Source organism: Atractosteus spatula, chromosome 14 (genome assembly GCF_055471065.1).
Source record: "Atractosteus spatula isolate fAtrSpa1 chromosome 14, fAtrSpa1.hap1, whole genome shotgun sequence".
NCBI classification, from domain to species: Eukaryota; Metazoa; Chordata; class Actinopteri; order Semionotiformes; family Lepisosteidae; genus Atractosteus; species Atractosteus spatula.
Genome location: NC_142719.1, coordinates 26,646,565 through 26,671,088, shown reverse-complemented (window position 1 = coordinate 26,671,088; position 24,524 = coordinate 26,646,565). Strand labels below are relative to the sequence as shown.

The 24,524-nt window shown below is 36.2% G+C and overlaps 1 protein-coding gene across 2 annotated transcripts; it reads left to right on the top strand.

The window, feature by feature from the left end:
* Positions 1–338: 338 nt before the first annotated feature.
* On the top strand, positions 339–23,934 carry rbm27 (RNA binding motif protein 27). Of its 2 annotated transcripts, XM_088933074.1 has the most exons (21): positions 339–558; positions 2,124–2,242; positions 2,821–2,960; positions 3,487–3,566; positions 4,425–4,627; positions 7,080–7,439; positions 8,595–8,822; positions 9,252–9,386; positions 10,525–10,677; positions 12,752–12,893; positions 13,169–13,322; positions 13,673–13,888; positions 14,323–14,445; positions 15,481–15,606; positions 16,157–16,231; positions 16,455–16,622; positions 17,026–17,130; positions 17,549–17,740; positions 19,426–19,509; positions 20,293–20,403; positions 21,275–23,934. In XM_088933074.1, the coding sequence occupies exons 1-21, from the start codon at positions 500–502 to the stop codon at positions 21,362–21,364; spliced, it is 3,063 nt and encodes a 1,020-aa protein (XP_088789200.1). In that variant the 5' UTR covers positions 339–499; the 3' UTR covers positions 21,365–23,934. The 2 variants fall into 2 exon arrangements, with proteins under 2 accessions (XP_088789200.1, XP_088789201.1); XM_088933075.1 differs by lacking the exon at positions 14,323–14,445.
* The last annotated feature ends 590 nt before the right edge of the window (positions 23,935–24,524 follow it).

Here is a 24,524-nt window from a genome sequence, read left to right as displayed (position 1 = left end):
AAGGTGTTGAGTGTTTATGAAACCATTACTAACTGTATAACTAATTAGAAGTAAAGACGCTGGGATTTAACTGGAGAGCCTGTACATATGGTTAAAAAATAAAGCATCGAAACAAAATATTTACATGAAAAAACTGAAACAGCTATCAAGCTATGATTAAACGATCCACATTTGCTACTATCACCATGCCAAAACCACGGCATGTACAGCTACAGTAATACTTTTTAACTACGTTGACGTTAGTTAAACTAAGTCCCTCCTTCTCTCACCGCACAGATTGGCTTTTTCGCCATAATCCCCTGGAACGGAGCTCTGATTGGACGCTCTTAACGCCTGTCATCCTAGAATACTAGGTTAACCGTAAAGCAGTTTGTCCGATCTGCAAGTTGCTAGTATTAGGCCTACAGCTGCGTCTACGATTTATACATTTTTGACGATGAAAGTGGAAATAGTACAACATATCGTTTATTTATAGTTAGTATTAGTGCATTTTAAGAAAATGATCATTGAGAATGTGGAAGCTTTGAAGTCGTGGCTGGCCAAACTCCTGGAGCCAATGTAAGTGAGAAATGAAATTACATTTGAATTTTAAGTGGCAACGTCTTTTTTGAATATATACTGATTTTTAATCTGTTTGGTGGTTGTTTAGGTACGTGGAGAGTTTAGAAAATTACTGTTAGTAGTATTGCTTTCGAGGTAGCCTGGTGTTTAATGTGCTACAGTTGGCGAGGTGGTTGCCCTGTTCAGTACTTGAACTGCAGCGTAGAGAGATGTACGGTCTTGCTGCAGCAGAATGGTTAGGCCAACGATTATTGCCTAGTGTGGAAAGTTGTCTTAGTTTTTTTATATATTTTAAAACCTCACTGATTACAAAACGGCAGACACTTGCTGGTATTTTATATCTAATATTTCATTCTCAGTCTTTGCACATCCATTTTTAGAATAAGTTAGGTCTGGACGATCTACTAGGCCACCTTGTTGCTTCTCATCTTTTGAGATCTTGTCTCACAGTTCTTGAATACTATCCTTTTGATGTTGTACTTGACGTTAGTGGCCAGGGATTCAATACTTACTTGATTTGACGTTAGGGGAAGTCATTAATGTGTGAAGTAGGTTTACATTTCTGTATTAAAATACTGTAGTAAATAGTATTACTACAGAAATGTGGTTTTTTTTTCTCAAATTTACAAAAAGTAGAATCGAATCACTCTTAAAATAACACTACTACACAAGTAATGGGTTTTCAGTGATGTGCATTTAAGTTTCTAGCAGTAAAACATTTCATTTCAGTATTCAACAATGTATTCTCTAAGCCTTAATTGCAACTTTAGGAGCGGTTTTATTGAGTTTCCAAGCAGTGGAAGCCATAGTGATTGTAAGCATTTTTTCTTTATGCTTTTGAAGTCTGTTGTGATAGAATTGCAAAAGTGGGTAGGGCCAGGTGAGCTGAGCAAAATTTAATTCTAGGCAGGAATAAAGGAAGGGCTGATTGAATTAAAACTCAGCAACCGATCACGTGCACCTGGGTAGTTGCTACAGTAATTATCTCTTTGCCTGAATGCGTATTCATATTAAAACAAAAGTTAAAAATATTCACCTGCAGGGGACCACATTACCCATGAAACATGTGGCTTCGAACAACAAAATACAGGTGAAATGTAATGCTATTGGTGTCATTCCAGTATCTTCTTCTTGAACATTGTACATGCCAAATGCAATGGATTAATACATCATGGGCCTCGTATTTCTATGAGGTATTGTGGTGACAACACAAAATTCTAAAAGCACCCCAACACTCCAAATATAACCAGTGTGTTGATTTAATCTTCATTACCTTGAATACTCTCCTTTTGCTTAATTGTGTTGTAAATATGGGAGGACTTCGGAATGTTATAATTAAGCAAGGTGCTCCAATTCAACTCCTTTTTGTCATTTTTTAAATGTAAAATTAGTGAGTCTGTATACCTTCCAAATATTTTTGTGTATTTTGTTTATAGTTTCACTATAAAAGTGAATTCTTTCATTAGTCATTACTTGTAGCTTGCTTTGCTTCCACCAAAGTGTTAGTTGTGCTAGAGACACTGGGAATGTTTTTAAGATGACGGCAATTCTTTCTTTTCCAGATGTGATGCAGATCCATCAGCTTTAGCCAACTATGTAGTTGCCTTGGTAAAAAAAGACAAACCTGAGAAGGATCTTAAGGCGCTCTGTGCTGATCAGTTGGATGTGTTCTTACAAAAAGGTAATGGACAAGTTTTTGTCGGAAAATTTCACTTTGTGTTTAATTCTCTACTGAACGTCTAAGAAAATATTTGTGGGCTTTTAGAAAAATCAAGTGCACAGATTTTCGATATCATGTTTTTCCATATTTTTGATTAATTGATCATCTGTAATTTCTGTGATATACTTTGACTTTGGTATGAATTTGACTGTGGTGTAAGCACTAAAGTCATCATCATCAGTGAGAGAGAGAGTGAATAGGGCTCAGGTGATGGGATAACCTGCCGAATGTCAAACCTTGACAAAGTCACGTAGGAAGAACGCTGCAATGCAGCAATTTACACTGCTTATAAAGCGACCAATGTCTTCGTGCTATTGGCTTGTTGTATGCTTACCTAAGTCAAGTCATTTATTTCTTGTTCATGAATGGTCACCGCCATAATTTTCTTGCCAAATTTCCGTACAAGGTACCTCACCCTTGATGCAGGATACCTATTGATGCTTAATGGTACTATTTTAGATATTATTTAACGCATACTGCTTACTATATCGATGTACCTTTTTTATTTTAATAATCACATTAACATTTTTGACTTTCAGAGACGACTGGTTTTGTAGATAAACTTTTTGAATGCTTAACCACAAAAAACTACTTGGGAAATCAAGAGCCACCAGCTAAGGAAGTTTCAAAGGAGGAGGCAAAGCCTGCTGCTCAGAAAGTTGAAGAAAGCAAGGAAGAGGTAAACACTAGCTTATTAACTTTGTGTGTGCGCAAGATCTTTTTCAAAGATGATTTAACAGTAAGCGTGTCCTTTAAATTGATGGGGGTTTTTTTAAATACTGTAAGGCTTACACTATAAAATTAATTCACTTTGTTTCTCAGCAGTGTAATGGCTCTCAGTATATATTATAAGGAACAAGTAAAGGCTTATTCCATGCTGAAAAGAGAGGAAAAAAAACAACGTTTCAGCTGTGGAGCCTTCTTTGGGTGTGAAGTTCTTCTTTGGGTTTCTTTTCTTCTCTTTTCAGCATGGAATAAGCCTTTACATGTTCCTTTGCAGCCTACGCATGCTGATACAGCTACCTATTTGAAGTATATATTATAGACACAGTTATAAAAAATGGACAGAATATTGACATTTTAGCATTTCTCTCCTTCTGCATAGATGAAATGTTTGTGGGACAATGCTAACTCAGTTTGAGTTTTCACAGGCATAGCAAAAAGGGCAGTGTTGCAGGATCTCATGATGTTTCTCGTCTCTGTAGACTGGAAACGGTGATGAAGAGAGGGAGGGACGAAGGAGGAGGAGCCCTTTGAGAAACAGGTCTGATCTTAATGAATCAAGGCAAGTTTAAACATCTGTTTTTTTTCTTTGGCTGTCTGGTCTTTGCCCACAGAGAAGACGGTTGCCTTCCTTGAATGGAACCAGAAATGAGGATTCTATTTACATCTAGGAAAGCTGACATTCATTAAGTAGAAGGTCATATTTTTACTAGCATAATGCTGAATAAATATTTTTAGTCATATGTATTGAATGGTTTATGATGGATTTTAATGATTTATTAATTGTTTTACAGCCTAAAATCATTTGTAACTCAATTTTTCTGTTATAGTTGTCATACGATAAGCATACTTGCTAGATGATGATTATATATAGGATCTCAAGTACACGGACCAAAATAATAGGAACACTCACCATATATTATGCTGGCCTCCCCCTCCCCCAGTAGTATGAACATCTTGTATAGCACTTGACGTGTATTCCACAAGGCTCTAACGCACTCTAACGTTTGAGCTTCTTTTTCATTTAATGGGCATCTTAGCTGTCTTTTCCCTTTAAAGATATTACTTTCTAAAATCTGCAGTGCTTTGCCAGTATTATAATTAATCTGTCATGCCAGTAGAACACATTAGGTTGTGAGTTGTGTATATAGTAGGAAAAAAAACTTTCTTTGGATTGTTGTCAGGTTAACCTTTTCCTTCACCAAACAATTGTTTGCCCCCTCTATCCAGAGTGTTCAGAAATCTTTCAGCTCACTTTTTAAGACTGTGTAATTGCACTGTTGGCAGCACCTGATTTCAGCACTTCAGCGTCTGGCTTTGACCTGCCAGTTCAGCGCTCATGGATATCTGGACTACTTAGCTGCCGAACATAAAAGGCTGTGTTGAGGTCTGACAGAGGTGGCATTGTGTTGCTCCTTAGAGTTCGTGATGACAAGAGAAGGGACGACCGCAAACGTCGAGATGGTGACCGACATGGTAAGGCCAGCGATCCGTACAGAGAGCGCTACGACCGCCGCGCAGGCACCAACCGGGCCCGGAGCTTCAGCAGGAGCAGGAGTAAGAGCCGCAGCCGCAGTGGCAGTAGAGGGAAGATGGGGGACAAGGACCACAGTCGAGGAAAAGGTAAGCTTTAACATCAAACTGCGCACACCTGAGGGTCAAGGCCAGGAGTGCACATGTGGAATGGGAGGCGTGAATGGCCCTTTCATATTCACATGCAATTCCACCCATGTAGGCATATATTTGATTTTTCTGACAGGTAAACCTGTTGAAATCGTTACCGTTATGATTTGAAAGCACTTAGAATTTCAGGGCTTGTTCACTGCTCGTGTTCTGTTATTCCATACACTCATTCCCCAGCTACTACATCCTTAACCACTTCCAGGAAGCAGACAAGACTGCTCATGTTTTCTTTGACTTCCATAAGCAGTCCATTTTTTTTTCCCCTTGATGACTGTGGCCTTCAGCATCTGTTCAGAATCCTTTTCTAGGTTTCATTCCTGCTGCATTTACAGTTTACTGATTTAAGCACATTACAGTTTGCTGAAATTTAAGCAGCTAACATTTTAGCGTTTTGTACTGCTTGCTTAGCCACCAACTGGTAACACAATTATGTGAATTATTGAAAATAAAAATGTAACAAAAAAACAAATGTTCTTAGCTTTGTGCTTGTTACAAGGTAGTCTTTATATTTTCTATAATAACACAGTATAGACTTTTTTAACTGCAATATCAATGGCCACATGACTTAAGAATGTCACTATGGAAAATTAATGTTTCAGAGCAAAACAATGAATGATTTTTTTTTAAGTTTTACAATTGTAATTGTTATACTAAGTGACAGTGGGGATCAATCGATTTTTACAAATTTAATAGGGGGAACGAAAAACAAAGCCACAATTTACATGTTTATATAGCTAACAGGGTATCTTGATTTTGTTTGCCATTCTTTCTTTGTGAAAAGTAACGATGTGAACAACATAACAACATCTTTATAGATGGGGCCAGAAAAGTTAAAGCTAAACGAAAGCAATGACAAGGCCACCAATAATAATTAACATAGCTTTCTCTATCCTTTTGAATTGCAGTTTGCATCGCATAGGAAGCATTGTAACATTTTAAGCAGAACTTGGATTATTCTATCTTGTACGTGTGTACTGTATATGTCTTCCCAAAATAATGGGAATGATTAGGAAAGGAATTTTCCCAGCTTTTCTAGCTTTACTCTTTTAAGCATTCTTTTGATCCGTGCTGTCTGTAATGTACAACAGTTAGAACCGTGAACTGTTAATGTAGGTCCATGAAGTACAAATAGTAAAGCTTCATATACTGCTGTATACTCTTTTTGTAATTTCATACCAGCTTACCACTAATGTCGGATGCCTCTCCCTGTGTTGGTACCAAAGAAAAATTCCTGCTAATATCACATTAACCCATCTTCCCTTATAAATATTTTGAGATACGTCGTCCACCTTCACACAATTGCTTACAAATGCTACGTAACCCATGTTATAGCCATCCTCGGCACCACACCTGTTACAAATGAAGTAAACTAAGATCAGAATGATAGTGTAGCCTGATATAAGAACATCGTAAAGGTAGCATACGAGAGGAGACCATTCAGCCCGTCTAGTTTGGTTCGTTAGGGAGTAGCTCATTGATCCATGGATTTTATCAAGCCTTTTTATGAAATAATCCAGGGTATCTGCTTCAGCAACATGGCTGGGAACTTTGTTCTAGATTCCTGAAAAAATGCTAAGTATTGCCTGTAATATTTTTAAATTATTTCAATGTTTATTTTTAAGTGCATCTCCCAATCCTTGTTACATTTGACCAAGGGTCTATGAATATATATATATAGTCAGTGTGTTAAAAAAGCATATTGTACGTATGTATGGAGGTTATTTTCTCTAATGAGACTAACATGTTGATGTCAAAGCTGGTTATTCCTCTGTGAGTGAGGTGTTTAGGTGTTGCACAGGGGCTGCGTGTTTACAAAGGAATTGCAACTGGTCTTTTTACGAACGGTACACTTGCTGTATTTTGCATACCTTCAAGGCTAAACATCTTAGTATAATTTGCACAGGGAGCTCAACTGTTCAGGAAATGTTTCAGTTTTGAGGGGTTTTGCAGAATTTTATCATGGTGGGGGTCTCTGAAGATAAACTGTACTGTAACGTTTTCCACTGTCTTTGAATTGTGCATTGATTTGCTAGTGAAGCTATGGTTTAACTGATATTTAATGTTTTAAGTGTTATTTTAATAATATTTTAAAATAACTGATATTTTACAGTGTGTGAAGAGAATATTCACCTGAATTCAATTGAAGCAAATGCAGGAAAAAGGTTATTGAAGATACTGATACAATTTTGCTAATTGCGTGCCAATATTAATTTAAGGAAGCTTTTGTTTGAACGCCCAGGTCAAGCACGTGGAACTCCATGGAGTAGTAAATGCAGTGCCCTTGAAATAGCTCTGTACGTTCCTCTTTGGACTATTTGTTTTTTCTGCTGTTGTTCCAAAGAAGACAAAAGGGTCCCATGGGTGTTGAACATCGCATCCTCTTGTTAATCAGACCACAGGTTAAAATTCGAGATGGAGAGGAAGGAGCCAGAAGGTTACCTTCCGCCCTCTGTGCCAATGTGCAGCTCCCTCCAGCAACAGCAACAGCAGCAGCAGCAACAGCAGCAGCAGCAACAGCAGCAGCAGCATCAGCAGCCGCCGCCGCCGCCCCTGCTTCTCCCCCTGCCACCTCCTCCTCCACAGCAGTACTCCTCGGGGGGCCAGGCCGTGCCCAGCTCCGTTACTGTGGTAGCACCTGCTCACCTCCCTGACAGCACCACCGAGAGCTGGTCTAATTACTACTCCAACCACACCGACTCCAAGCCATTCAACAGGAGCACCGCACTCAAGCGCCGCTGCCGCGACTACGACGGTAAGCACTCCGGCCGTGCGGGCCCCCTCCCTCCAGACCTGCTGCTTTCAGAAGGGTGGTGGGATCAAACTCGTGTGCTGTGGGTTGAGTGTAAGGTGTTATCTTATGAGTTTTTTTTTAAACTCTTTCAAAAAAAAATCCGCTTGATTCCTTGTTTGCACGGGGATTGTTTCTCCTGTGGTGATTAACTGCTTACAAGGCTCATCTTTCTGCTTACAAACTGTAGCGAAAATGTTCAATCTTAAGGGCTTCCCTCCCCTTAACAGTGTCTGTCATTTTAATGAAGTGTGGCAGAAGTCTAAATTCACTGCTGACACAAGCTTGCATGAGTGAACAGAAGCAGAGTTAACAAAATTCACAAAGTGCAATATGCTGCCCTTATCACGGTGGAAAAATATTAAAATTCATTTGAAAAATAGAAAAAGGTGAAAGTTGTCAGCCCACAGTGAGAGGGCTGGGTGTTAATGAGATGGATACACCATTCTGTTCTGCTTCTGTGAAATAATTGAACTGTTTGTATCTACCATTGAAACTCGAGCACGTTTTGTTTACAGATATTAATTTTCCGCTTCATTTAGCTTCATGTAAATTTGCTATACATCTTATCAAGCTCCTAATAAAGCATTAGGACTCTGCAGGATTAATCATCTCTTCATAACAGTCTTTGGTCCCTGTGTAGTCCCATTGGGTACATTAAAACCCAAGTAAAAATAACTCTCAGAGGACAGTTTGTATATTTACCTAGACGCTCTTATTTACTCAAAGGTATTTTTAACCTGCCCTTCTTTGGAGGCTGAGCACTCTTAGATGAGCTGTAGTGTGCTTTGGTACAACATGCAGGAGATCCAATGCAGAGGATCTGAGTTTTTAAGCAAAACCCCCAAGGCGAATTTGAACTGAATCTCTTGAAAAGTTCCGGGATTATATATCCTTCTCGAGGGCACTCGTACTTCAGAGGTTTCTTAAAAATGAAAGTGCAAATATTAGTGATTAGCCATGAAACGTTAATTTACTGTGTTGATGTGAATTCTGTTAATATTTTTGTCTTTTGATTTTGTGGGACATCGCCTGTATTCTCATTTTGTGCGTTTAAACATTCAGCCGTGTGTCTGTCCAGCTTTTAATGTTGTGAACTTCATGAATCTCTTTTTCCAGAAAAAGGCTTCTGTGTACGTGGTGACTTGTGTCCCTTTGATCATGGCAATGATCCCTTAATAGTGGATGATGTCACCTTGCCAGCCATGATTCCTTTCCCTCCCCCACCTGGCATGCCTCCCCCCAGGATGGGCATGCCTCCGATGGTGGAGCCGCCTTCCAATATGAGGATACCACCCATGCCTCCTCATGGACAGCCCACGCCACCGGGCATGTTCCCAGTGCCAGGTCTGTCTACTATTAATAGGCATCTGCTCTAGGTCATTTGCTCTGAAACTGAGATGTCTAGATTCTCTATAGTGAGGTTATTTTACAGTTGAATTGCATCTCCTTATTATCACATCCTCTTGGTTATAGAACATCTAAAAACACAGAAATACAAATTAGTGCCAGCTAATCCTTGGCACCATAAGATAAAAATTTGAAATGCATATTTTTTCATTCTAGAGTCAAGTAAACGAAAACATTTTTTAATGCGATACTCCAAGAAACCTGTGTTTGTGGCTGTACTTTGGATAATCTTTCTTTCACAAAATACAGACTAAAGTAACTTTTCTGAAGAAGCATCGGGTTGTTTTTTAGCTAGCAGAATGAGAGTGTGTGATGATGCCTACTTGCAGTGCTGGTAGACTAAGCTTGATGTTGTGTTTTCCATAGGACCTCCACTAATACCAGCAAGTGCGGTAGATACTCGGGAACACTCTGGGACAAGTTCAGTTTCTGCTCTTGCCCCACCAGGAGTAGGACCTCCTCCTGCTTTACCTCCGCATCCTCAGTACACTTTATCAGAATGTAAGCTTGCTTTTCTTATTTCTGTTGTTAGGCTGCAGGGTCAGGGACAAAACTAAAACTTATAATTTGTTGAGAGGGTCTCTGAGATCTTTGTAGACACTTTTCCTGCAGAAGATGCAATATTTTATAAGGTGGACATTCAGAACTGTTTTGAACTGGATTATAATAAGGGGTATAATTATATTTTCTGAAAGCTGTCACCAGGTAATTCATTTTCACAATTTAAAAGTTTGAAGGGGAACTGCAGTCCCAGTTTCTCAGATTGGTTATTAAATCTCTGTAACAAAATAAATTCATTGCAGGTATAGCAAAAAATTACAAATTACAAATTAAGCACAAAAACATGAACTTTGTGAAAGCACTGTAAGTCGCCATATCTCAAACCCCTTTGTGCAAGTTCATGCAATTTGCACCATGAATTGGCCCTTCCTGCTCACTAGTCACTGTACTACTAGACTACTGTAACAAGAATAAGTATAGGTTGTGCAGCACACTTTTCACAGCTGAAATGATCCAACGTGATTTGCATGCAGAATTAACAAGTAAGTTGTATTCGTCAACAAAACCGTCTCAAAGTTGAGAGCAACGTTTCTGTTGGATTAAAAGAGATGTATTCACAAGCCTGCTTGTATACAATATTATAGGGCCGCATCACGTCACTGGGCATTTTGTTGCCTCATTCCTGGAAATTGTCTATTTTTCAGATGTAATTTGTAGGTTTTGCACATTACTGTGTACATTTTACTTTTATTATAGTTTGAAATACACTTATCAGTGCTGATTCTTTCTAACCCCGAAATAGTTCCCTTAAGAGAGAAGCTGTCTTTGAAGATTTTGTTGGTTTGCTAAAGTCTTCTCCACTTTTAAGAATTATGCAGTGGATTTATTTGTGACTTAATTATTCTTTTTTCTTAACTGAGGATTCTGCTTTTTAAGCTTCTGTTAAGAAGAGAGAGGAAAGTGGTGCTGTAATTTTCTTTCTCTGGCTGTAGTAACATTGTTTGTTCAGATGGTAGCACTGTTGTCAAAGCTATCATTTTTACAACATGTACATTAGAGTGCCTTTTTATCACTTATTTTAAAACCCCTTTTAGATTTAGGTTTCTGATTTGACCTCTTTCTAATATTTTATTTTCAGATAACTATGACCCTGAAGCATATAACCCAGAAGCACCTGGGATCACAGCTCCAGGCAGACCCCAGTACAGGCAGTTCATCCCCAGAATACAGACGCAAAGACCTAATCTCATTGGACTCACCTCCAGTGATATGGACACACAGAATTCAAGAGGTGAGAGATGGTTATACTCTAATTCTACATTAATTTGTTGATTGATCCATTCCTAATATATAAGAACATAGTTTGACATTCAGCCCATGTAGATTATCTGATTGTTTTATTAGCTAATTGATCCAAGAATCTTAACCAACTGCTGTCAGCTTCACATTATGTCTGGGTAGCTCCTTCTATAACTCTATTTAGTTTTAGCATAAAATTGTACAATACAAATCAATAAAGTTTCTTTAGTTCCCCCAAAATACAAACTGGTCAGAAAGTCATTTCAGAATGAATACTTTCTCTTAATTAGGATGCAGAAGCAGCTTATTGAAAATAAAAAAGGTTGATGGGAAAATAAAACAAAACTTCAAAGTCTGTGTATGTAGTAAGTTATAAATGTCTGTGATGTCGAGTATCCATGCCACCCACATCTGTCCGAATATATTTATGTATTCATTTTGTGTTTGTGACACTAAACAGCTCCTTACTGATAAAAGAAGCACAGAAGAGGTTTAAGTCAGAGACCTACAGTATAGGAGCAGCCATTAATGTCCGATTTCACTTAGCCACAGCGTAAATTAATATAATCTAGTGTTTCTTGTAATGTTCTAGACTCTTTCTGCAGTCCAGCTTGAAAACATTGGCTGTGGTCTATAATACTAATTTTACAAACAACTCAAACATGACAAAAGAAATTTGGACAGTACAACAAGGGAGGTTATCGTGAACATAACAACCCATATCTATTATATTCAGCATATACTTTCTCTGCATATTAAGCATATACTTCCCTTTCTTCTCTTTCTCATATGCCACTGTTGGGGCAAATATAATTTTGCAGAAATCCCTACACTCACGCTTAAGTGAAAAATATGCAGTGTGGAAGGAAGTGCTGTCTAGTGTAAAGTTTTGAAAGATCCATCAGTGACTTTGAGCATTTGAAATTATGCAATATATAACCAGTCGGGAAGAAAATGACAGAATTTGAACAGATAAATTGAGATGAATTTTCATAAGCAGACTAAGTATGAGAGGCCCTTACTTAGCTCAGACCCAAAGCTTCATTTAACTCTATTATTAAAGTCTGTTAAATACAATAAATCTCCTTCAAGTAATTTTACTTCTTGCTGACTTTCTCAGAGATATTTAGCTCCTGTTTTGTTGACTTCAATTTTATCAATGTAATATTAAACTGGATTTATGATAATCTATTTTTTAGTTTTATTTAGTGCTTTTCCCCAATAACAGTTGCCTCAAAGCTTTGCCTAAATGTTGGAAGCACAATAACCTAAACCAATCTGGATCAAAGTAGATCAACTAAAATAAAGCAGAATTGCTTTGAATAAATAGTGACTAAACACTGTTCTCATTGTTTCACTGAAAAGGTGTTGCTGATTATTTTTATAATGAGATTTGGAATTGCTTACTTGAAGATATACATTCTAAACTGCTCCTCTGGGTTTCTCCCTTTACTGAAAGCTTGAGTTAAACCATGTTGTTGGATTTCTTTTCTGTCCTTTTCAATATAATACACATCGTTGATTCATGACTGAAAGTTGAGGTTGATCCACTGTTTCAGCAGATAAGTCATCTGTACACATGGCAAACAGTTTTGCTCAGCTAGTTACATATAACATGTCAGGGCCAAACCCTAGGGAATAGGTTTTGAAGAAGGCCATTGTATTGATTGGCATTGTAATTCAACATGTTTAGTCTATAAAACAACATGAAATTGTTTTCAGTTTCCTGATTTTAAGTTCTAGTTTCATAGTTTCTGCTTATTATTGTACACAATAAGTAGTTATTATATTAAATAATTGTTTTGCAAGAGTTATTGGAGTTTCATATTTTATCACACTCATTATTGGATGAAGGCAAACATGATCACTCGGTATTCAATGCAGAAACTAAATTTCATATGTGGGAGTGGTATCATATATACATAATTCCATCTAGCTGTTTGGGAAGGTTATTTTTTAAGAATGTATTTATCTTTGTAAGTGAATTTCTTAAAATTTGTAGTTGTGTAATATTAAAATACAAATGTAAAAGATCTATTTGTGGTGATGGTTGATTTTGTGTACAGCGGCCAATATTGTGATCCAGACTGAGCCCTCTCCATCAGCAATGACAAATAATAACGCAAGATATAGCAACGATCAAGACAACCGCAAGAGGTCTATGGCTAACACTGAGGGGCCCCAGGCAAAGAAGCCCTGGATGGACAAGTAAGAATAAGACCATTATTGCACTTTTTTCTTCATTTCTTTCTGTGTGAATTTAGAATGTTATACAAATTACTGCAGCTAATTTCTCATTCTTTACATGTACATCTGCTGTCATTATCCTCTGTCTTAATTTTTGGAGTTATTCTACAGTTACCTTTAATGTAATGCATTTAAATCATACCTAGAGAAAATTAATTTATAGAAAAGAAATATTTCTGGTCATAGATGACCTTTGTAAGGGCATTTTCTGAGTTGATTCTTTTTATTTCTTGCAGGCAGAATTTCAATAACCAGCATAAACCTGCTTTTCAAAAGAAAAACCATTATGCCAACACAAAACTTGAAGTTCGCAAAATCCCTAGAGACCTTAACAATATTACCAAGCTGAATGAACATTTCAGCAAATTTGGCACTATTGTCAATATTCAGGTAAGATTTTTCTGTTAGGTTTTATACACAATGGCATGTTAGTCTCTTGCAGCATTCTTTCTTGATACCCACTTGATACTTTAGGCCATGATAGCCCCATGGTAACTTAGTTCTTGAATGGGACAAAATGTATATGTGGTGTTAATAAACTTGTGCGCTTCTCTTATATGCTTGTCAGATAAGTTACCATGAACATTAAGTGGGATATTTCCAATAGTAACAGATGGAGTGCTAAAAATCACTGTGAGGTTGAAATAGTGTACAGTACATGCAGAAACTTAATTTCATGAATCCTCACCCGGGAGCACCCTTTGACCTTTGAAGTAAATAATGCATCTTTTCGTGTTCAGGTTGTGTTTGGCGGCGATCCAGAAGCGGCTCTTATACAGTACACCACAAACGAAGAAGCCAGAAGGGCAATATCCAGCACAGAAGCTGTGTTAAATAACAGGTTTATCAGAGTCTACTGGCACAGAGAGAATAATGAACAGCAGCAACAGCAACAGCAGCATCAGGCCCAGACGCAGACTGCCCCCGTAGCATTGCAGCATACAAGTGTTCATAAGGTAAACATTGTATATTAACATTTTACTATTAATATAGATTCTCCAGCATGTTACTGTATGTTCTTTATATGTGTTCTACTTTCTAATCCTCTGTGTTACTGTTTATCTTTGTTTTTTCTTATCTCGGGGGGGGATATTGCAGTTAAAAACAATTTTGTACTTCCCTAAAGCTAACAAAGGGAATATATTAATAAATGCTATGTTATGGAGTAAAAAAAATATTTTTGAGATCTCTGTTTTGGTGCAAGCATCAATACATCTATTTTGTTTAGAGACTGACACATTAACGGTGACTGTAAAAATCAAGGCTTATGTTTATTAACGTCAGTTAAGGCTTTAAAAAGAGAATCATCTTGGTCTGGAAAAGATACAGAAGCTAGTAGTAGTCTGAATTGTTTTGTCTTGAAGTTAAACCAAACTGTAATCGTTTTAAGGTCATCAACAAACAACATAACCCTGGATCATATGTTCTTAACAAAATGACACCAAAACATCGTCTTGGAAATACCACTGGGAATAAAGGAGATGCTCCGCAGCCCAGTACAGAAGTTTCATCGGTAATATCATTATCTATCATGTGTAACATACAATTTTTTTCATACAAACAAATTTAATACATTCAAGCTTTCTTTTATCTTATGCAATGATGCAAAATTGCTTGTTGTATTGACTGAAATTTAACATTTGTTTCTTGAGGGGGAAGATAATTATTTAGATAAACTTTTACTTAATTTTTAATATTATGGGGCTTAATACAATTTTTCCTTCAGGTTTTATAAATGTGTTTTGAATTTGGTGTTATTTGTTCCATCTTTAGTTTCCTGGTGATACTAATTTTTACTTTATTTTTGTTATTGACCCACTAAATTAAATTATAGTGTTTGAATCAGTGGGAGTTTGTATCATGAAAGATAATTCTTTTTTTTTAGATGTTTTTCTGTAATAGAAAGTTCATAATTTGTCTTGGAAATAGCTAACCAGGACTTTATTTAACACAATCGCAATGTAACCTACGTTAGGATCTTATCAAGCAGTTTATACATAAATTATTTTATTAAAGGGAGGTTCAATTATTAGCTACAAATTTATATGGTAGTTGCAGTCATAACTTTTTTGTCTAACACTCACTTATGCACTGAACTGGGCTCACTTTTGTCTTTCACAAATAATACATATACTGCAACCAAACTAACTTAATAGTTTTTTTTTAATTAATTCGATACTTAATAGGAGCCTTGCATGCTTGACCTCCGTGCACTGTCTGAACACAGTCACTTGCATCTGTTTTATATATGAGCAAGATTATCCATAAGTACACATCATAAAAGTCAACTTTTTTTTAGTTATCAATTGTTCTAAGAAGACAGGAGAGGCAAACATCTAAGAAGATTAAGTATGAAGTCTCATTTTTGTTAGCTGTCAGTAAAGATTAGGATTTTGACTATTATAAAATTTCTGCAGTGCTTTGAGCAGAGCACATAGTCTTTAACATCGCACATTACTGCAGGAGTAATCTTTCATGTTGGTGCCCAGTGTTCTATTCCTCATGTATACGATAGACAGATGTTTGATATGTGGTTATTCTCTTCCAGGTGATGCCTGCCTCCATGAGTCTTCAAAAAGGAGCCTACAGTTCTGCAGTCATGAAGATGACTTCAAAGCCAATGGTGAAAGCGACTAAGGCACTTGAGGCACATGAGGCCATGAAGAAAAAGCAGGTGAGTGCTACTACAGAAAATTAGCCTTTTGTGATGATTCTTGAGGACATGTTAATCTGAAACGCACAAAAAGAGTATTTTTAAAATATACTCTTCCTACCCCCTGGGAGCAGGTACCAGATCCCCTGTATAAAGACTAAGAGCATTTACTTCCTTCATACCTGAAAGCATTCAGTTGTTGAATAATTAAAAAATGTTTGCAGGTAGTATTCTTATTATTATGGTTGTTGTTATTTTTGACTTAAAAACAGATTCTCTTTCTTAACCTTATATTACTGGATGAGTTCTGATTGAGCAATGTTGTTGAATGTTTTTACATTATGGTATTGTTATGTTTATGAGCTTTTGATATCCAAGACAAATTCCCTTAGGGGCAATAAAGGTTAATTTGATTTAATTCATATTTATATTAACTGAATATATGCATTTCTATAAAATATTACTTGTTTTTGTCATAATGCACATATTTAGAGGTGTTAAGAGGATGATTGTATGTCATTATGGGAAATTATTTCAGTTCAGGTAACTTATGTTTTGTGTTTTACTTCAGGAAGCACTAAAATTGCAGCAAGATATGAGGAAAAAGAAGCAAGAAATGCTAGAGAAGCAAATAGAATGTCAGAAGGTAAGTGTTATTCTGTTACTGTATTGTGTAGTGTATTGTGAGAAAACAGTTTGTCAAAATAATTGCTTTCTGCAAGTGTAATTGAGTATTAAGCTGTGACTTAATTCAGGTGTTAATCCCTTATGTATAACTGTAGCAGTATTTTAAGACATAGTTTTTGTAGTGATGGAATGCTTCTTCATCTCTCTTAGAATAAAACTAACATTTCTGTATGGTATTTCAGGTGTTGATTAACAGACTTGAAAAAAATAAAAACATGAAGCCAGAGGAGAGATCGAGCATTATGAAGACCCTGAAAGACCTCACTGAGAAGATTTCACAGCTGAAAGATGAAATGAAGCCATCTTGTAACACTCTAGCAAAGTCAGCCCAGCTTAAGACTAAAATAGATGTAAGTCAGGTCAACTGGTTGGATGGATTTTTTTTTTGCATAGCATATTACTTATTTTTGCAACAAGAAGTATGAGTAAGACATGTTTTTATCTTGGTATGGTAAAATAAGAAGACTTTCTCTTAATTTAATCATGATGGTGATAAATTATATATGTATGTAGCCATTACTGATACTTTAATAATTAATTGACCTTCAAGTGTTAGGATGACAACCAATGTTAGTCTGAATTCTTCCCTTTTTCTTTAAGGTGAGCTATGAATGCCAGTTTTCATTCCATCAAACTGGGAAGTTCAAGGGATTATTTTAGTTTATTCTCCCTTGAAATTTATATTCAAAGCATGAGATAATGTTGATTGTGGCAGTTCGCTTTTGAGTAATGGCATTTGTGTGTATGTTTAAGGCACAGAAGGAACTGTTAGATGCAGAGCTGGATTTCCATAAAAAGCTGAGTTCTGGAGAAGATACAACTGATTTAAAAAAGAAACTCAGTCAGCTTCAGGTAGAGGTAAGAAAATGTAAATAAATTCACTTGTTACCACACTGTTCATAAGTGAAATATTGTTCTTGTCCCGTTTATTCTTAAAATGTGTTCTTTTGGTAACGCTACTTTGAATAAAGCAGAAAATCCCTTTCTGTTACGTAAGCAGAATAGGAACTTTCCCAACCCATCACAGTTTAATTGCGTTAGATGAAATATACATTGCTATATCCCTTTTATGTGATAAGGCTACATTAAACAGCAGGCACTTTGCAAGCCCAGAGGAGAAAAGACTAAAGAATTTAAAAATTAAATCCTACATTGATCCATTTCTTAACATTAAATTTTGAGTTGTTGGGGCTTAGACAGAGAGGGAATATGACAGTGTGGCAGGTGGTTGTCTGTGGCAGTGGTAGAAATTGCTCCATGCCTTGTGCTTTTCCAGGCGGCCCGCTTGGGGTTAATACCCGCTGGTCGAGGAAAGGTGACCCCAGTCCGAGGTCGCGGAAGGGGACGAGGGAGGACCTTGAGGGGCCGAGGAGCTGGGAATCACATGGTGGTGGACCACCGACCCCGTGCTTTGGCCATCCTGGGAGTAACAAAGGAGGAGAAGGACGAACTGATGCCTCATTTTGTTGTAAGTAGAGACCACAAAGGTGTTACATTCTTGGGCAGAGAGAAGATGAGGATGAATATCTTACTGTAAGCAGTTAGACCGTACCTCTAAAGTTTAATTTATTACTAAAACTTATTGGATTCTCCGAGTTGGTCAGAAGCACAAGTACACAGTTTCTAAATGTATACAAAATGGTATCCAGCAAAGACACATTTACATATGATCTGTTATCAATGAACCTGAATTGGATTACACATTTTCCCCCAAAACATACAAGATTTGTAATGTTGATTTGTACTAATAATTACATTTAGAATTCCATAACCTGCAACTGTAGTGAGAACTGAAGTGCTAAGCTGAACCAGCCAAAAATGAGTGTCTGTTAATTTCTCTACTTTTTTTTAATTGAACGGTGTACCTCAGTGTTTGGGGAAATTTGTTTTCAAAAGCTTGCTGTCATTAGAAGCTCTTTCTCCTTTTCCTCAATAATAGTGAAATAGAGGCCAAAGACCCATATCGTTTTTAATAAACACTGATGTAGTAAATGCATAAAGAATCAGAGAAGGCTAAGCATCCCTGTGGTGAAAAATGAAATCGTAGACATTTTGTTTCCTAGAAAAAAGCAGGGACCTCTAAGAAAAACATTGGAGGTGAAAAGAACTAGATGATTTGCACCATATTAAATCCTTTTACATTGATAAAAAGTCTGAAAATTCCTGTCCATGTTTTTTTTGAGTCCTATTGAAATATGCGTTTTGTTCCCTCCACTTCACAGTCATGTTTTAGATGCATTTTGTTTTAGATGCACAGAAAACAGTATCCTGTTACAAGGTCTAAGTAATTTGTTGAATTAAAAACACATTTACTTTTCACCAAAGTCCATAAACTGTCTGCAGAACCTGTAACATATACTGAAAATCAGCAGAAATGTAATTTTTATGACTAAAGTGCAGGCACGTGGCCGTTCACTGGTCTCTGCAGTTGGTATGTTACAGTTGGTTGTTACATGAGCAGGATGTGCATTGTTCTGCTGTAGAACAATGAGGTAGAGCTTGTAGAAAGAGTAGCAAGTGAGGTCCTAGGGTCTGAACAGTGTAGCACTGTATAGTCAGTTCGTCATTAATCAGTTAAAGCCAAATTCTTTAGCACCTAGAGACAGTCCTCCCTAGACCTTCATAATTCAATTAGTCTGTTGAACACAAGATTTACAATGTCATGTGCGTAGGCTGCAAAGGAACAAGTAATAGGTTTATTCCATGCTGAAAAGAGTAGAAAGAGAACGCATTGTTTTGGCCGTGGATTCTTCTTGAAGAACGCTCCATGGCCGAATCGTTGTGTTTACAATATAATTATGCACTATAATCACTGATATTCATCAAGTTGGTTGACACAAAACCATTATCTGCTCTCGGCTAATCCTCCAACATACCAGTGGCACAAAGCATGGTTCCTTCAATAAACATATTGGTTCCATTCTGTTTTTCTTCCAGGTTTTTGCCTGCTGTGTGCTCAGTAAATTCTTTCACAGAGCTGGGTCCTTTAAAGAACCTGAGAGATTTTTAGCTCCTAATATTTTTTCATTTTTAAGTTAAATGGGAATACACAAAACCTTATGTAATTCAGTCTGAAATGTTGCATATCTTCAGTTCAACATGCTACTCTATGGTTTCTGTAAATATATAAATGGTAATTTATCTTTGTGATAGAAATTTGGAGAGATTGAAGAGTTACGTGACCATGATGCCACGAGTGTTGTGATGACATTCAAGACGCGAAGTGAGGCAGAAAATGTGAGTTTTTAAACCATATTTGATGTTGTATTTTATAATAGTAATTTAAATAACAGACATGGTGCATAGATACCTATGATGTCTTATTAGCAATCTCCAACTAGGATTCTGAATGCAGTTCATGAAGAGGATTCATTTTGGGTATTCTTTTGACCTGGGCATGATGCGTTACAACAAACCTGAGTACTAAAGACCAAAATAACAAAGGTTTTGATTTGCTGGTCAACTAATCATTTGCACATGTTTTAGTACGCAATTCTACATACCCTGTTAACTGAAATGGCATATTTTGCATTTCAGTATATTTTGTGTGTGTTTTTGTCAAATTAAGTTGGATTTATCTACTGCTAGGACTTGGTGAGGACTAGGTGAATGTCTAAATATGTTTAAGCATAAGATCTTTAGGGGGTGTCCTTACGTGTATGTATTTGTGAGCATTAGTGTGTGCAGGCTTGTTCAAGCTTTTTACAGATCTAAGAAAGGGATTAATAAATCACATTGCATAGCTTTACTGTATCACTCTGTCAATGTTAGTTGAGTATTGCTATTTTTGTAGGTCCCATACATTTTCAAACTGTATTAGAAACATACTGGAATCCATTTCTCTGCTGAATCTGCTGAAAGATTTTCCTTTTCCCAAAAGAGCCTGTTTCACTAAATTATCTAGTAAGTGTTGTCATTTTAAGGATAGCCAACAGAGCTTGCTATCTATTACTACTACTTTTACAACTTAAAATGTTATTTTAAGGAAATTAAAAAAATACACTTTTTACTTTTTTTCAGGCTGCCAACCAAGGTGCAAAGTTCAAGGGTCGCACTCTGCAGATCTCATGGTATAAGCCCAAGACTCCATCAGTATCAACTGAACCAGAAGAAGAAGAATCTAAGGAAGAGGTTAGAAATACAATGAAGATTGTAAAGTAGCATGGAGAATTACAGAGCTGGGGTCATATACCATTTGCAGTTGCATTCTCTGGCACAGTGAGTTATCACAGGGCTCATACCTGTACAGTAACTCATATGGGACGGTACATTGGATACTGCTCATGCAATAAGTTCTTAAGATAATCACTTATGTGTCTTAAATGCAAGCAGAAGAACCTTAGTATGAAGACGAGTTATATGATGATACCGGACAGATTAGGGTTGACACATGACCTGCCAAATGTTAGATATAATGATGTGGGCAGCACAATAACTACATCATTATTTTTTTTTAAATAGAAATCTAATGAAATAGAAAAATGTAATGGAAAAGGAAGCTATAGGCTTTATTTCTGCTAGATCTCTTGAAAATCCAGGGAGAAATAAAGCTTTAAGGAATAAGTAGTAGTTAATTTCATGAAGCCTTCTTCTGACAAAAGTGTATTTTATCATTTTTTACCATTCATTATGGCAAACATTAACCTCTGCTTGTTCCATTTTAGAATACTCCTTGATCTAAACATTTTTAATGTTGAGGAGGTGGAGAATTTGTAGACATTAACAAAGGTTTTTTTCATGTCCTTGAACGTATTTAGAAGTTAATTTACCCAGTGTTTTGAACTTTCAAAACCACAAATAGAATACATGCAAGAGATTTGAAAAATATAGTTGTGTTTATAGGAGGTGATTGTTTTCAGCATGATTCTGCTGTGAGTCTGAGGTTCCGATTATTAATTGGTATCCTAGCAATCACATATAGCTACATTTAAACCTTCAGATTTTTAGAAAGAACAATAAAATTTGAATGAACTGATGTGATCTTAAACTCTTGTCCACCCAGGAGGCTGAGTGCTCCCTCTTACACCCTGAGGAAGAGGAGGAAGATGATGACGAAGAGGATGAGGATGAAAGCCGTTCGTGGCGAAGATGAAAAAATTCAACACCCCCCTTTTTTTTGTGAAAGACTGTTAATTTTTGTAGTACAAAGTAGATGTATTTAATAAGGTAGAAATCATGTTTTCAAAACAGAGTTCAGGTTTTGAGACTAAGAAGCCAAAATAAGTGAAAAGTCAGAGACGGTACTTGCCGTAATGGTTATAATAGGAATGTGAGAAAACAAGACTCCATTCAGCTGTCAGGGTTCATCTGTTGTACATTTTGGGATATCAGATTTTGTAATAGCTCTCATTTAGCTGTACGTAGCATAAACAAAGCAATTTTTCTAGCACCTTCAATCGAGCTGTGAGCCTGACCCTTCCTTCAGTGGCCTGCCCAGACTCCAGGAGTTTGTGTCTCTAAATTGTCGAGGTAAATTAAGTTCAGGTTCTGACGGGTTGTTGCTGAGCCTTTTGTTCATTGCAGGCTTCATCCCCTTTTATAAACGGGGTGCTTTCTTGTCTAATTGCTGCAAGGGTAGGATCAAAATTAGTGTGAATAAACAATTTATGAAAACATCTTTTTCAGAGTTACTTTTTCAAGCCCATTTACACTTAGGATTTAAGAAAAGGGCATTTAGCTGTGAGTTACTGATTTGAAAGAAACATACATTGCGGTTTTTACTGCATAGTGGAACTGAAGTTATGAACATGCTTTGAGATTTGAAATTCTTTAGCTTGCCTTCTTTATTTTTTTAAGTGCAGGCTGTTTTTGGTGATTTATATATTCTCACACTTATGCGTTAAATAGAACATTTTGATACTTTTAATTGAAACCTTAATGAATTAAGACTAAATCTTGTCTACAAGCACAATAAAGGTGTCATATAAGCTATACTTTCCCTAAAACATTCTCAAATTCTTTAAGAAAAGGAAATGATATTCAGCACGGCATTTGGACTATTTGAAAACTGAAACAGGCTGATAAACAAATCGTTTTTATGCAAAAAAACTCAGTACCCCCTAAATAGATTGAAAAATAACATACAAGATTTAGGACATTCTTTCCAGACCAGTTTTGTCAAAAGACTGGATATTGGTAGTTTTGTTCCAGATTATTTTGCATTTTGTGTAATATGCAGTGCCACTTTATGTAAAGATCTACATCAAAAATGAAAGACTGTAGATTGTGCCAGTATTTCGTAAGGAAAGGAATAAAAATGTGAATAGCTCTATGATTTCCCCAACAATATAAATAGTTGTAAGGATTTTTTTCAGTCATTACCCAAAGAGTTCTTTGGCCTTTGTACATGATATATTATAAGCAAACTTAGAACATTTCTCACATCCCTGTTCAAGATATGGATTATTTTACAGGGAACAATTTAATGCTTCTGCATTATGCAGAGTGGTGTTTGAATGTATATTAATACATTTTTGTTTTGTATATAATTTTGCCTTATTGTCTATTAAATTACCAGCAGACAGCTGCATTTTTATAAGATTTTCCGTGTATTTTTTGTACAGAGGTTTGCAATAATTAAAATGTAGATAATATTTTTTTCTAGATTAGTGGAGATGAATGTTAAATTTAAGTGGTGACAAAAATACTCCCTTTCACATGATTTTAAAGCTGGAAAGCTCACAATACACTCGTTTCCCTTTCCTGTTTTATAATGATATTGCAGCAGTACATTCTTCTGCAGTGTTTTCATGGTTAAAACGTTTTGGAAATATGTTTTTTCATTCATTTTAGAGTGAGCTTGTGCCCTGATCTAAAGTCTCCAGCTATTTAAGATTTAATGTATTTTATGAAAGGAATATTCCAACTTTAATTTATTTTGACAAATCAAACTTTTAGTTCAGCTGTTTTCATGAGTGAAAGAAAAATGTGGAGGGTTGGTAAATGCAACTCTTCTTAACTGGACAAAAGTTACAGTACATATAAGAATTCTTTTTTTTTTTGACTCATAGAAAATAATCCAAATCCTATGAGCCATTCTCTCAATTTTATTCTTTATTTTAATGAACACTGTCTTTTTAGATTTTTTTTTATAAAAAGATTCCATACTTCAATATAGCATGTTCATAAAGTTTTTTTTTTCCCAAGTGGTAGGGCGATGCCTAATCATACGTTTAAAAGAAACGCTCAAAAACTTCCAGACTGTACCCTTATCGGTTTGGTCTGAGTGGACAAAAACAGGCAGGTCTGGAAACTGGAAACCTTAGCTTCATTGTATTGAAGCCAAAGCTGTTACTGACTTGCATTCTAGAACACTTCAGACTGAAATGCACGTCAAGCTTTGTAGAATCATGTGCAAGGGAATTTACTCCCTTCTTTATTTGTAAACCAAACTGTGTATGATAGTTTTACATTGTAGTGATGTGTAATACATTTTGAAAACATTGTATGTGGATTTGTAACTGTTTAATACATTGGGGTTTGTGGATGTATTTTTGATTTCCTGTTTATAACCTCAATTTCTAACATTAGCATGTTCACTTTCCCAATAAAGATAATGGAATGGCTGTGATAAAGATTTTGAAAAGAAGTCAACTGGGGAAAAAATAATTGGATAAAAAAAAATGCTGCAAAGAAACCATTCCAAAAATTTCACCCCCAAAATCTGTTGTTTGTGTTTTTTGTGCATTATTGTCATAAAAGAACATGCATGTCTTGGTACATTTATACCTTCTGCTTTTTTTAGCAGTGTTACTTTATATAGCCGGTAGTGTCTATACACTGTAGGCACAGAGTGCACTTCAGTATAGGTTGTCATGAGTTAATGGAGTAAATGAGAAATCTGTTGAAGTAAACTAAAAATAATTTACAGTTAGAATGAGCACCTATTGTGCATATAAAATATTATGAAAATATGTGCATTGCATAGAAAAGCAAAACTTTTAAGTTTTATTTTTTCTGTAATGCAGATTCTTTAGGTCTGTGAATTTAAACATCGGATAGGCCAGATGTTATTTCTGCTAGAGCATTTTATTTGTGTCCATCAACTGTCGCCAATTTACAGTTTTCTTTCTGCATGCTGCTTTTCAACTTCAGACTCGGAGAATAAAAATGCAGGTTTATTTTGGCTCAGCATATTGGCAGCTTTATGTAATGCAATATTTATGTATGTTAATTTTGGGGTTAAACACATTTTAAACTGATATTTATTCCCGAGTTGGATATATGAAAAAATCTGATTCATTCTAGAGCAC